General features: G+C 34.7%; 1 protein-coding gene across 18 annotated transcripts in view; it reads right to left on the reverse strand.

Annotated features, from left to right (window-relative positions):
* Positions 1-14,111, reverse strand: part of VPS13C (vacuolar protein sorting 13 homolog C) — a 202,616-nt gene that overhangs the window by 46,548 nt on the left and 141,957 nt on the right. For 12 of the 18 annotated variants that reach the window (XR_010151392.1, XR_010151393.1, XM_054666973.2 and 9 more), the window contains 9 exons: positions 13,603-13,668; positions 13,021-13,142; positions 12,224-12,518; positions 10,486-10,875; positions 8,185-8,289; positions 6,713-6,877; positions 5,052-5,180; positions 3,868-4,001; positions 2,136-2,262 (listed from right to left, as the gene is read on the reverse strand). Coding sequence is in view for 15 of the 18 variants with exons in the window: in XM_054666973.2 (XP_054522948.1) it covers positions 2,136-2,262; positions 3,868-4,001; positions 5,052-5,180; positions 6,713-6,877; positions 8,185-8,289; positions 10,486-10,875; positions 12,224-12,518; positions 13,021-13,142; positions 13,603-13,668 (1,533 nt within the window). In the remaining 3 variants the exon portion in view is untranslated. The remainder of the gene's footprint in view (positions 1-2,135; positions 2,263-3,867; positions 4,002-5,051; positions 5,181-6,712; positions 6,878-8,184; positions 8,290-10,485; positions 10,876-12,223; positions 12,519-13,020; positions 13,143-13,602; positions 13,669-14,111) is intronic. The other 6 variants (XR_010151394.1, XM_003314697.6, XM_510458.7 and 3 more) reach the window with 1 other exon arrangement.

Consider the following 14,111-nt stretch of genomic DNA (forward strand, 5'->3'; position numbering starts at 1 on the left):
GAAGATTTGGAATGTTCCCAAGATAAAGAGAAATGTTTCAGGTGATAGATACGCCAATTACTCCAATTTGATTATTGCACATTTTATGTATGTATCAAAATATCACAGGTACCCCCCAAAATGTACAACTATTATGTATGAATTTTTATAAAAAAAGAAATTAAAATCAACATCTTTACTTTCTTTTTGCTTCCATTTGCTTGTTAAATCTTTACCATCTATCTTCATGGTTATAATTTTCTGTTAGCTTGGCTGAAACAGAAGTCTTGTAAAAAACTTACAGTTAAATCTTATTTTTTAATTTAATCTGAATGTTTTTATCTTTTAATAGAATTTAAACCATTTTCATTTACTGACATAACTGATGGGAAGCATGGTCTAGCAGAAAAAGTTCACAGACTTTGAAGTCAGACAGATCTGATTTTGAATTCCAACTAGCAGTTCAAAATTCCTATAATAAGAATTAGTGATAATATATAAAAAGCATTAATATATGATATGTCCTCAATAAAATGTATCTGTCATTTATTATATACTTTCTTAGGTTTCTTTCTTTTACTATAACAGCAAAGTTTTACTTATTTTCATTTTCTCGTTTTGAAACTCCTTTCTCACTGATTTGAGTTCTACTAATTGATAGCTTTTTTAAAAAGATATAATGTTTGTCATTTCTCTAATAAAATTTAGGATTAAATGGGATATAAATATATAGTATGCACAGAATACAGTTTCCCCTCTCCCCTTACACTTTATTTTGCTGTCTTTATCTTTTATTTCACCTTGCTTTCTCTTATTTCATAGTTGTCATGTCTTTATAACTTAGTTGAGGATGCCAGGCATACTTTTCGAAATGCTTCTTCTGGTCCTGTAGTAAAAAATTTTTCAGAGGTATAACTACCTTCTGAATCAACAGGATAATGCTACCTTTTTCTAATGAAGTATTTTTTTCATAAAGCCCATGTTGGGGATTTTTCTGTTTATCTTAAATGAGGAAAGATCTGTGTAAACCTAGTGTTTGCCAACAATGTATGATTTTCTTTGAACTCCCCTGTCATGTCCACTTGGGCCTAAGCAGAACTCCCTTCTTTGATCAACTGAGTGGACAAAGACATGAATGATTTCCTTGCTTATAGCTCAATTTTCAATACGTGGCAGACTATCTGCTGACTGAGGTGGAATCACCCTCTCTTCCTACTGCCTCATTCTCTAACACCAAATAGAAGAGAAACATTAAAAACTGAAATCCCTGACCATGCTGTGAACAGAATTCTTCCCAGATCTCCTTCTATACACAGACCTTTATATCCTCCTCCAGAATGTCATTGCTACCTTTTCTCTAGTATCTATATGCTACTTACTGGGAGCTACAGTTGCTAAGTAGTATCAAATGTGAGGAGAGAAGAAATGAGGATAATTCAGTAACTACTGGCCAATTACCATTTTAAAGCAAAAGTCAAGAAAGCCTTTTAACAGCTGGCATTATTGGACAAGTGAACAATGGACAATGACACTATTTAAACTCTTTCATCATGGATTTTATTCATACAGAAACTGGATGATATATTACTAATGCAGGAGCAATTCCTATATCAGATGGGAGGCTGGTATATGAATTCTTTGGGCCCTTTCAGAGGCTGAGTCTAAAAAATAATATATTTAATCAACTCAGCTACCTAAATATTGTTTCGATAAATATTTCACTAAATTTCTTATATGCGATAATTTGCATACTATCAGACTTCATTAATTAACAAAATACATAGCTGTGCTTAGGAAAACAAGCTTTAAAAACTCATAGCCAAAAGTGGCATAGGTATGTTCAAAATAAAGTTGTTTTTAACTTAGTCTTACAATTCCTTCCTTTTAAAATAGGTAAATTAATTAAAAAGGTGCTTTACATAGGCAAGATAAAGCAGGTCTATGTTTTAAATTGTAAATAAATTACTTTGATAGATCTAAGGTAATATACTGGTTTGAACTACAGTATTTGCCATCTAAAGTCCAAAAGCTACTTATTCTGGAAATACTTCCAATTCACTTTTAGTTCAGTTAGGACAAGGAGTCAGTGAAGATAGCTTCTCTACTTCCTTCACTATCAGGTAACTCATATAGCACTCATTCACATCAAATGATACCTTTAACAGATCATGTTCCCCAACATTTGCTGCATATGTCCATGTAAGTTTTCTGGTACCAGTAGGATCTGCCCAGGCAAAAAGTCGAGCCTGTCTTGGCAGCAAGACCATTTCTTCTGGTGACCCACTAAAACACAATGAACAGAGAGAAAATCAGAATATCTTGGAGATAAGAAACCCAAACCTGTAGTTTACTGAGGAAGGGATTAGCACAAAAGTCCTACAAAATTGCTGTGGTTAATAAAACACAACTCTACCTAAAAACAAGTACCCTAAAATATCTAATAAACTCATGGTTTTTAAGCTCGGGGAAACAGAATATTGCCCTTTCTGAAGCTTCAATGCACTCGGAATTGATCCAAGTAGAATCATATCAATGGAATTCATTAGGTAAACAGATTGCCAGATCAGAGTCCACCTGTGGAAATGGCTGTGAAGAGTAAATATGTTTAGTAGCAGAAGAACTTCTATTCAGTGCTTAAATTTAAACATATTTTTTAGAGACAGGGTCTCCCTGTTTCCCAGGCTGGAATGCAGTGTTCATTCACAGGCAAGACCATATTCACAGGCACTACAGCCTCAAACTCCTGGGCTCATGAGATGCTCCTACCCAAGCCTCTCAAGTAGCTGTGACTATAGGTATGCATTACTGTGACCAGCTAAGCTTTTTAACAAATACAATACTTAAGATATATTATGGGTCACAGCAACAAAAAAATTATGTTCACACTGTTACTACACAAAGTGTGGTCTGTAAACAGGCAGAATAAGTATTACCTGGGGTCTTGCAGGAAAGGCAAAGTCCTGGGTCCCATCCAAAACCTACTGAGTCAAAATCTGCAACTTAACAAGACTCCCAGGAGATTTTAAAATTGATTATTACAATTTAAGAAGTATTTGTCCATTTAATGTAAAAAATATTCCAGAGAACTGGGAGAAAAAAAGTAATCCAACTAGGTTTTAATCCTAATCTCTACTTTTAAGTTTCTCACTGGATTCACTCCATTAGAATTAAGACTAGGGAAATCTTTAACAAATTTACATATATACATACATTTATATGTGTGTATATATGCATGAATAGATACACATATATACATATGTTAATATAAATATAATTTTATAAATAAAATTATTCGATATTTTAAGGGCTTAAATTCTCTACCATTAAATAATGACATCATCCAAAACAAATGACAGCAAAGGCAAGAACAATGAAATTCCTATCAGCCAATGATATACATTCAACACCACTATCTACTCATCGTCTTCTCATTTAACCTTCTACTATCCCTACTCAAAAAAACTAAATACAGATTTATAGGAAGAGGTTCACTGAGCGTTACCAGATTACCAGGAAAGGGAATACTTAAACAGGTTCACTCCCTTATCTGCCATTTTGAAATTTAAAAAGCTCTAAAACCCCAAAGATTTTTCTGGAAATCTGGTATCAAAACTCATTTGGTGGCAAAACCTGACCTGAATTGATACGAAACTATTAATAATTTCTATTTATCCCATTTGATGTGAATATTCATCAGTTTTGCTGAAGAAATATTAATGTGTTTACAGAGTGTTATCTCAAAACATGTAAGGGTATTAGACATAAACACCATGTGTTCCATATCACCTTTCTAAAATCTAAAAACATTTTGAATATGAAACCAAAGTGTTTCCCATTAGCTACTATGAACCAATAAAAGTATTTCCCATTAACCCTTTTTTCTCATACCTCTGTTTGTATGTGAGGATGTCCCATGGTGTATGGTTCATTATCAAGGCAGGTGCAGATCCCTCATGGTAATCAGAAAAAGTTATGACAGTTGAATGTTCGGCAGTGTTTACATCCACCAAGATACCCCCATTCTATTGTAGAAAAAAAAAAGTATGTTTGATGTACTGGTTTAATCTACACTTACATATGGAATTTCAATATTACGTAAAACACAAAAGCTTTGGTTTTTTTCGAGACCAAAAGTCTTGCTGTCACCCAGGCTGGAGTACAGTGGCGCCATCTCGGGTTACTGCAACCTCCGTTTCCCAGGTTCAACCAATTCTCCTGCCCCAGCCTTCCGAATAGCTGGGATTACAGGCATGTGCCACCATGCCCAGCTAATTTTGTACTTTTTAATAGAGATGGGGTTTCACCATATTGGCCAGGCTGGTCTCGAACTCCTGACCTCGTGATCCACCCACCTCGGCCTCCCAAAGTGCTGGGATTACAGGCGTGAGCCTCTGCACCCGGCCTGTTTTCTTAAGTTCTTACTAAAAAGCAAACTGGCTCTGATCTGTTATAAATATATATTGGCATTACATATTGATATAGCAGCACCTTCAAATAATAACTAGTAAATTTTGATAGCATGGTTTACTGAAATATCTCAAAGCAAATTTTAAAAATCAAAGACATTTTATTTTAAAATATGAAAACTTCATCTATGTCCCCACAAAGGACATGAACTCATCATTTTTATGGCTGCATAGTATTCCATGGTGTATATGTGCCACATTTTCTTAATCCAGTCTATCATTGTTGGACATTTGGGTTGGTTCCAAGTCTTTGCTATAGTGAATAGTGCCGCTGGAAACCATCATTCTCAGCAAACTATGGCAAGGACAAAAAACCAAACACTGCATGTTCTCACTCATAGGTGGGAATTGAACAATGAGAACACTTGGACACAGGAAGGGGAACATCACACACCGGGGCCGGTTGTGGGGTGGGGGGAGGGGGGAGGGATAGCATTAAGAGATATACCTAATGTAAATGACGAGTTAATGGGTGCAGCACACCAACATGGCACATGTATACATATGTAACAAACCTGCACATTGTGCACATGTAACCTAGAACTTAAAGTATAATAAAAAATTAAATAAATAAAAATAAAAATAAAATAAAATATGAAAACTTACCAGATCTTCTAAGCTCAATAAAGTGCCATTATCCTGTCGGTTATAAAAGAATGGTTTGGAAGATCCTTCACAGCCCACCACTCTCACACAAAGTTTGCCTGACAAATTTTCTGGCCAAAATGGAAGGCACTAAAAATATAGAAGTTATTATCAGTCTTAAGACAATACCGTTATATAATAAATAAGACATTACCTAATTAAATTTTCAATTCTGATTCTGATCTTGATTAAATTATTATGAAGTTTCTAAAAATATGTCCTCCACATCTCATAGTAAGATTACTGACAATATAATGACCATGAAACCAAAGAAATCACATCAGGAGAATACAGATATATTAGTCTATATGTATTTATGGTATAATTGCAATATGAGAAACTGAAGAGCCTGTTGATTAAGAATTATAAAATTCATTTTAATTATTGAAAAATTATATTTAAAAATTAAGATATCATTTGCTTTTGTGTATACCCATTTTAATTCATTAATACATGATGAATTCTTTCACAGAGTATCTTAATCATAGATAAACCAGAAAGACAATTGAAGGCAGAGGAGAGAACACCACAGACCTTGCTGGAAGTTCTGACACCATCCTCCCAGTTGTTTGATATCGGACCATATACTTACTTCTTTGAGCCTCAGTTTTATTTATAAAACTGAAGATTTCATTCCTAATACAAAATGTCCTTCTGTTATAGAATACTAGGTAAATTCTATTTCTGAATAAAAAATACTACTATAATCAAACCCACACAAAGATTAAAAAAAATAAGCACTTATTTGTTGCTGAGTTTACGGAGATCATTCTAAGTGCCTTAAACAGACCAGCTCTTAGGGCTCTAACTTTATTTATATTGTAATTGGAATCCTTCCTTTTGAGTCTTTTGCCAAATATTTTTTAAGTAACTTTAGAATCTTTACAGTAGAAAGTGACCTTCAACTATCCTGAGAGTCAGCTGGTTTGGTTGAAAATTCAGTCAAGATCAAGCACCAGTGCTTATCTTTGCACCTGTCCTCTTCTGGCACACATTCCCCCATTTGCTTCACCTCCTCGAATCTTACTGAGCATGAAGAGCTTAGTTCAAATCCCACCTCTTCTGTGAAACTTTTATCTTTTGATCTATAACACCATGATTTCAACTACCAATGACTTTATCAATCTTGGAAAAGTCTGAAACTCAGTTTCCTTTTCAGTAAAGTGAGAGGGCAGAATTTTAGCTAATTTTCAAAGAAATTTCCAGCTCACCTATTCAGAAATTCTATAACCACCTATAACTTAGGATGTGCTATCTCTCCACATGCAGACTTTTATGACTCTTTTAAGATAATAGCTTCTTGAATATAGAGACATTATCTTGACTATGGAGACACCATACAGTACATAATCTCTATGTACTTTTTACAATACATAGCTACGTTCTACACATATAGGAAGAATTAGAAAAAAGACTATTAATGATCTAGACTGGGCCAGTGTATTATCAAAACTTTTCTCCTTTTTTAAAAAATATAGTAAGAACAAAATCTTCCAAAGCTGGCTGTCATATTTCAACACATAAATATGATAGTCTGAAAAAGAGGTGTCTACAATTCTTATTTAGATGTCAATATTTATTTGTATATTTTAGGAATCAGTTGTAACAAAGACAAATGCTACCTCTGAAGAAGCAATATAGTTCCATTTATTAGTTGGCATTGAGCCATCAGATGCAATCTCGCCAACTTCTAGTTCTAATGATGACTTGTTTGCAATGGTACAAAAGGGAGTCAGGGTAACTATTCGTGAAAGGTTGAAACTGCTCATTTTGATGCTAACACCAACCTGTGGAAAGGAAAAAAGCTTATTTTCCAGTTTATTCAATGTCTTTGAAATATACACACATCCCCTCATTCACACACAAACTTCTTACAATATTTTAAAATAATAATTCTTAAATAAAGCAACTATAAGTTACATTCTGCAAAAGATTATCTTCTGAGAAAAAAAATTGTAGTTCCTTAGTTTGGTTCCATCAGAAACAATTCAAGAAATATCAATTAGTAATTTAACTAATGACTTACAATGACAGATTTAATATGTCTAGCATTCTTTACTTTTTAAAATTCCAAACATAAATTGCTTTATAATTAGTGTACAGGCTTTGTTATCTGCTATTAGTAAAATAAAAATTTTGAAGTAGTAATAAAATAGGTTAATTGGCATCAGATTATTCAAATTTTCATACTAGTCAAATTTAAGATTTAAGAAATGTCTGGCAAGGGGTGGTACAGAATAAGGATTCTAGCATACTGTGAATATTTACCAAGTTGCTCAACTGGATGGATTAAACTCACTGTCCTAAACTTAGACAAATTCAGGTTTTGCTCTGATATCAGTGACCATAAAAATTTGTAGTGATAACAGCCCTCCACATTATCACTTTAAATTCAAATTTCGGTACACTTTAGGAGCCAACTTGTTTTTTTTTTTTTTATTATACTTTAAGTTTTACGGTACATGTGCACAATGTGCAGGTTAGTTACATATGTATACATGTACCATGCTGGTGTGCTGCACCCATTAACTGGTCATTTAGCATTAGGTATATCTCCTAATACTATCCCTCCCCCCTCCCCCCACCCCACAACAGTCCCCAGAGTGTGATGTTCCCCTTCCTGTGTCCATGTGTTCTCATTGTTCAATTCCTACCTATGAGTGAGAACATGCGGTGTTTGGTTTTTTGTCCTTGCGATAGTACGCATGAAAAAATGCTCACCATCACTGGCCATCAGAGAAATGCAAATCAAAACCACAATGAGATACCATCTCACACCAGTTAGAATGGCAATCATTAAAAAGTCAGGAAACAACAGGTGCTGGAGAGGATGTGGAGAAATAGGAACACTTTTACACTGTTGGTGGGACTGTAAACTAGTTCAACCATTGTGGAAGTCAGTGTGGCGATTCCTCAGGGATCTAGAACTAGAAATACCATTTGACCCAGCCATCCCATTACTGGGTATATACCCAAAGGACTATAAATCATGCTGCTATAAAGACACATGCACACGTATGTTTATTCCAACTTGTTTGTTGAACTGTAGCAAAGGTGAATGGAATCAAAGGTAAATAAGGAAGCAGAATCTTACCAGGTACTCCATATTGTTGGCAGGACACTTCACACACCCATAACTTCCCACTGTATCCAATGAGAAACTACTGGACCAGGCACTAGTTGAAATTTTTAATTGTACCTATACCAGAGAGCACATATCGTCATATAAGAAATCTAAAACACTATAATAATTTTATTTGAGAGAAAGTTGCTGGACTACTAGAAATTTCTTTAGTACCATGGGACACAGAAATATATAATCAAAGCCATATTGCAAACAGGTAACAGAACTACAAAAAACTCTAGGGAACGATAAAACAAAAACTTTCTGAGAAAGTCTGAATGAGAAAGTTCTGACTTTCTCATTCACCTATGCAATGAGTATAGTAAATCTAGATACCAATGAGATTATGTATCGTTTTTAAAAAGAATTATAATGCAAAACGATGTTTTCCAGTGATAGACTTATGATATAGAGCTAACAAATTTTTAAAGTCTTAGCATAAAGAGAATTTATGTCTTCAACATTGTTCAGCAGACACTAAAGACATTGTGATAGGCAGAATGGAAGAGAGCAGGACACAGTTCCTGTCTTCGATGAGCTTCCAACTAGACAGAGAGATTAGGAAATACATACGAAAAATTATGATACAAGACTCAATGGGATAAGAACCATACAAGAGGCAAAAAATGCTATCGAGGTGAAAGGATAAACAGTTTACTTCTGGTTCTGGGATTTAGATAAAGTTTTATAGAAGAGATCAAATTGTGCCCTTGTATTAATTTCACCTTCACCCACCCAATTAGTTTGTAAAAAACATGAGGACAACTAGAAGTCAGACACATAAACAAGCAATTACAATACCATGTGTTAATCAACACTCAAAGAGAGTGGAGTTGCCAAAGCATCACCTGTTGGAAATGCAAATTCTCAAACCATACCCAGACCTACTGAATCAAACTCTACAGACAGGACCCAGCAATCAGTGTTTAAAACCCTTCAGGTGCCATGCGTGGTGGCTTACGCCTGTAATCCCAGCATTTTGAGAGGCCGAGGCTGGCAGATCACCTAAGGTCAGGAGTTCGAGACCAGACTGGCCAACATGGTGAAATCCCATCTCTACTAAAAATACAAAAATTAGCAGGGTGTGGCGGCAGGCACCTGTAATCCTAGCTACTTGGGAGGTTGAGGCAGGAGAATCGCTTGACCCCGGGAGGCAGAGGTTGCAGTGAGCCAAGACCACACCATTGCACTCCAGCCTGGGCAACAAGAACAAAATTATGTTTCTTTTTTTTGAGATGGGGTCTCACTCTATCGCCCAGGCTGGAGTGCAATGGTGCAATCTCAGCTGACTGCAACCTCTGCCTCCCGGGTTCAAGTGATTCTCCTGCCTCAGCCACCTGAGTAGCTGGGATTACAGGCATCTGCCACCATGCGCAGCTAATTTTTGTATTTTTAGTAGAGACGGGGTTTCACCAGGTTGGCCAGGCTGGTCTCGAACTCCTGACCTCAGGTGATCCACCAGCCTCAGCCTCCCAAAGTGCTGGCTGGGATTTACAGGCATAAGCCACCGAGCCTGGCCAAAACTCCGTCTCAAAAAAAAAAAAAAAAAAAAACCTTTAGGTGATTCTAATAATGTACACTGAAATTTGAGAACCACTACTCCTGTATGAACACGGATGGGATGTCTAGGCCCATTTTAAATGGTTAGAAAATCTTCATATATATCACGCTTGAGCAGAATGCCAAAGGATGAACAGCAGATAATCAGGAACAATGAAGAAGACAGAAAAAAAAACAGGGGAAGAGGCACTGTAGGCAAAGGATGCAGCATATACAAAAGCCTAGAGGTGAGTTCTTGGGGAAATGTGTGGTGAGGGATACCAAAATGTGAGCCTGAAGAGGAAAGAAGGGACCAGAGCATAAAGGATGAGGCTTAGGCATTAGGTTTCTCTCCCAAAGGCCTGCCTGAGTGCTTCACACATAGGAAGGCTCAACTAATATATGCCAAATTCAATGGTTACATCTTTAGAAATGCCATTTCATCACTGGTAAAGTACGTAAATTCAAGCTATTCTATCTACTATACTACTACTACTACTACTTCAACAACAGAGGTTAACTCTATAGGCATTGGAGAAAAGGGCAACTCAGTCTCAGGAAACCTATTAGTTCCTAACATCCCACTTGATTATGCTTAAATCTCCTTGAACCTAATTGACACCAATGGCATTTAGCAAATAGGTTAGCATGGTTTTAGGGAAGACAAATGACTCCCAAGTTTCTAGATTAGGAATTTATCTGCTTTAACTTATTATGTGAACAAAACCACACCTTATTTTTAGTAAAAATGTTCTTCTTCTTGAAAGAAAATAAAATAATATCCCTGAAATCAGCTGGATGTTTCACATGAATATCTTCTGAACGATACTGGAGAACCCGGGTAGTCTTGTTGATTAACCAATAGGGACTAAAGACAGACAGCACCATCCGGCTGCCAATTCTCCTGACGTGGACTGACAGGTCGACTGTCGTCACTTCTGTGGAATCAGAAGAAAAACACACAGGAAAGAATTCTGGAAGTGTATCACGTATGCGGAAATGTCCATTCCAGTTTTTGCCCTGGTATTTCACCAGGACTAATTCCATTATTTCACCACTGATTCTCGAATGCAGAACATCAGCAGTACTGCCTTCTGCCAGCTCATGAGTTTCTGCTGTTCCCTAAAAACAAACAAAAATTTGCTGAGTAACTTTTTAAAACCTCTGAAATAACAAAATTCTTATTTTTCACAAATGCTAAATAACCTACTAGATGCATGTAAACTGCTAAGTCTTCTGTGAAGTACCATGCTTACATATTACAAATGTCCAGTACTCACCAAGGACTAAAAAGAAAACACTACACCACAGCCACAGGCAGAAACTGACTTTGGCCATTCGGAGGCTAATAGCCATCAGTTTTGTGAAAAAATCAGGTCTATATTAAGAGTCAAAGACTAGATTCAGGAAGCCTGGCTGTTGTCCATTAGAGCTATGTCATTAAATGAGCCACTTAACTGCCTGGCCTTCAGTTTTATCCTCTAATTATAGACCATGCCTAATGGTTCCCATATGAATGGAATAAGAAAATTATTCTTATTTACTAGTCAGAGTAAAAAGTTACTCTGACGAGTTATCTAAGTAAGGTGGCGTTATTTCAAAAATGAATAATAACATATAAACCATGTTTCCTTACTAAAAATCTCCTTACATAAATACTATTTAATTCTTATAAAATACTCTTATATAAATACTATTTAATTCATTTAATTAATTTTTGTCTCCACAACTCAGGAATGGCTCATTGTCAGATAAAAAAACATGTAGGTTCCAAACACTTTCCAGATTTTCATATTTTAAAATATACTGCCATACAGAAATTTTAAAATATTTATCATATACCATTACTAGAAAATCTTTATTACTTCTTAAGACAGACAGTAATTATTTTTTTATTTTCCAAGGTTTATTTTCAATAGAACCTTGAAGAAACAATCATAATATTGACTTTAAAATAAAAACTTTAAGATGAAATATTTTCTCATTTTTTCCTATCTTTTAGTTAATGGAATTTTACTTAATTAATAAACAGACGATCATGCTTCTTAATTTAAGGAAGATACAGTAAAGAGGCAGGGATCAAAAAGCCAAACTGCCTAGGTTCAAATCCCAGCTCCACCACTTCCTAGCTATGGGACCTTGAGCCAGTCACTTAACCCATTTTCAACTCAGTTTTCTTATGTGTAAAATGGGCCTGATAATAGTACCTACATCAGGAGGTTATTATAAAGAGTAAATAGGCTAATACATGTAAAGCACACAGAGCAGTTCCTGGCACATAGTAAATGTTATGCCAGTTTTTGCTATCATTAACATTATGAAGGCATTACACATTACACATACGCTATATAAAACACTGACCTCACTTAAAAATACCATAAAACACTGACCTCACTTAAAAATACCATAAAACAAAATCAGAATTTACTCTGTGCAACAACAAAAATCAAACAAAATGCAAGAGACATACCTCAAGTAAATATCTTAGGGAATATGGGAGAAGATTCCGCAAAGTGAGAGAAGGATAAAGATGAATAATGTAAGCTACATCCCAGTCTTCCCCATGTGTACATATGTAGCTTAATTCATCAGGCAGAGCAACTGTATTCACTATGAGAGGTAAGAAGCTGACTTCTACTGATGGGCACTGCAACATGCATCTGACTTCCCTGCTCCTATGAAGTTCTTCCTTCCAGGAAATGTAAGTGGTAGATTCTTTGTACTGATGGTCTAAGATTCCAGCTGGCTGGATAAACAATTGACACCTGCAGAAAGAGGAAACAGTGACAATAAAGTTTTGATCCAGAACTTAAAAAAAAGAATCTCATTAAATCTTCCTGACAACTCTACAAGATAGGTGCTATTATTCCTGTTTTTACAGATATACAGATGAGGAAACCAGGGCTAAAAAAAAAGGTTAGGAAATTCACCCAAAATCACATAGCTAACTTACGGAGGAACTTTCTGAAAAGAACAAACAAACAAAAAACAACTCTGTAAACAAGACAACTTAAAAAAATTTTCATTTCAAATACAAAGGCAATCTAATAAAAATACTCAGAAAAATCCTGACATCAAATATACAGTAAGGAATTTTCACCTGATAAATTCAATGATAATATAAATGTATTTCTCAATGGAAGACTAAATTATGTCTTAAAACTGGCTTTTACTGATCTTTAGTTAATAAAAATATGAAGTTATTTTCCAGAATATAAATCCCCAACTCAATACATTTAAAGTTTAATACATTTAAGAAGTATCTACCTATATGAATCTAAAGGAACATGGAACTCCTCTTCAGGTCTGGCTATCCCAATGCGCTCCAATAGCTTAACATTCTTAACAAATTTATAGATGATAAATGCAATGGAGAAATGGTTTTTGATCTGTTGGACAAAAAAAAATACAAGTTTTTTAAAAGATATGTAAGTTCGAAAGAAAAAATGAGAGCCACAAACAAATACTTTTAGATGTAAAAAATTTCATACTCAGTATTGGAAGATATTTTTATTGGCAATTGAAAAATTTTATGGTATTTAAGTGCTATATATATTAAATTTAATGTTTAAGTGTCAGTTGAAAACTGAGATATTCAAATACTCCATATATTATAAACTTATGTTTAGTATTAGTCTATATTATCTTTCAAATATGTATTATTCTCTGAAGATTTAAGCCATTTTTTCTCCATGACAATCTTTTCTCAATGCATCATGTATAACAACTAAACAGAAATGGATAGCAAAAAATCATGAGAAAAATAGTACAATTCTTTTCTTGACATCAGTCTGTTATGCATTGGAGCAAATAACAAGCTATAAGATAACAATGTCCAAAATTTGAAACCTTTTCATTTGTATCTGATGTTACAGGTAGGAAAAAAAAGTTCTTTTGTTGACCATATGCTGAAACCTGTAGTAATACACAGAAAAAGAAAAATGTTGGATAAAACCTTAAAAGTAGAAAAAATATTTACACAGATTAAGATGCTAAAATGTTTTTCAGAGGGATAGATCATTCCAATATGCCTTCATACATATCTTGAAAAATATAATCCAAGTGACATACAAAGAGAATGGAATGTTTCCTAACTACAATTACAATAATCCTCGGTTCTGAATATTTAAAGGAATATACCAAAAAAGCTTTATTAATTTTACATTTGTCTTAAAAGATAGAAAACAAAAATGAGCTTTAAGTAAACAAAACTACAGACATTTAAAATAAATATTATCAGAGCAAGCTGGACAGTAAACAGAAGCCATTTCTGTTACTATTTATTTCTGAATAATCAGAATTGACCTAATGAAGTTTTACTGTATTCCTATATTCAGCTAAATGATTTAATATTTCTT

This window comes from Pan troglodytes, chromosome 16, assembly GCF_028858775.2.
Source record: "Pan troglodytes isolate AG18354 chromosome 16, NHGRI_mPanTro3-v2.0_pri, whole genome shotgun sequence".
In the NCBI taxonomy this organism is placed as follows: domain Eukaryota; kingdom Metazoa; phylum Chordata; class Mammalia; order Primates; family Hominidae; genus Pan; species Pan troglodytes.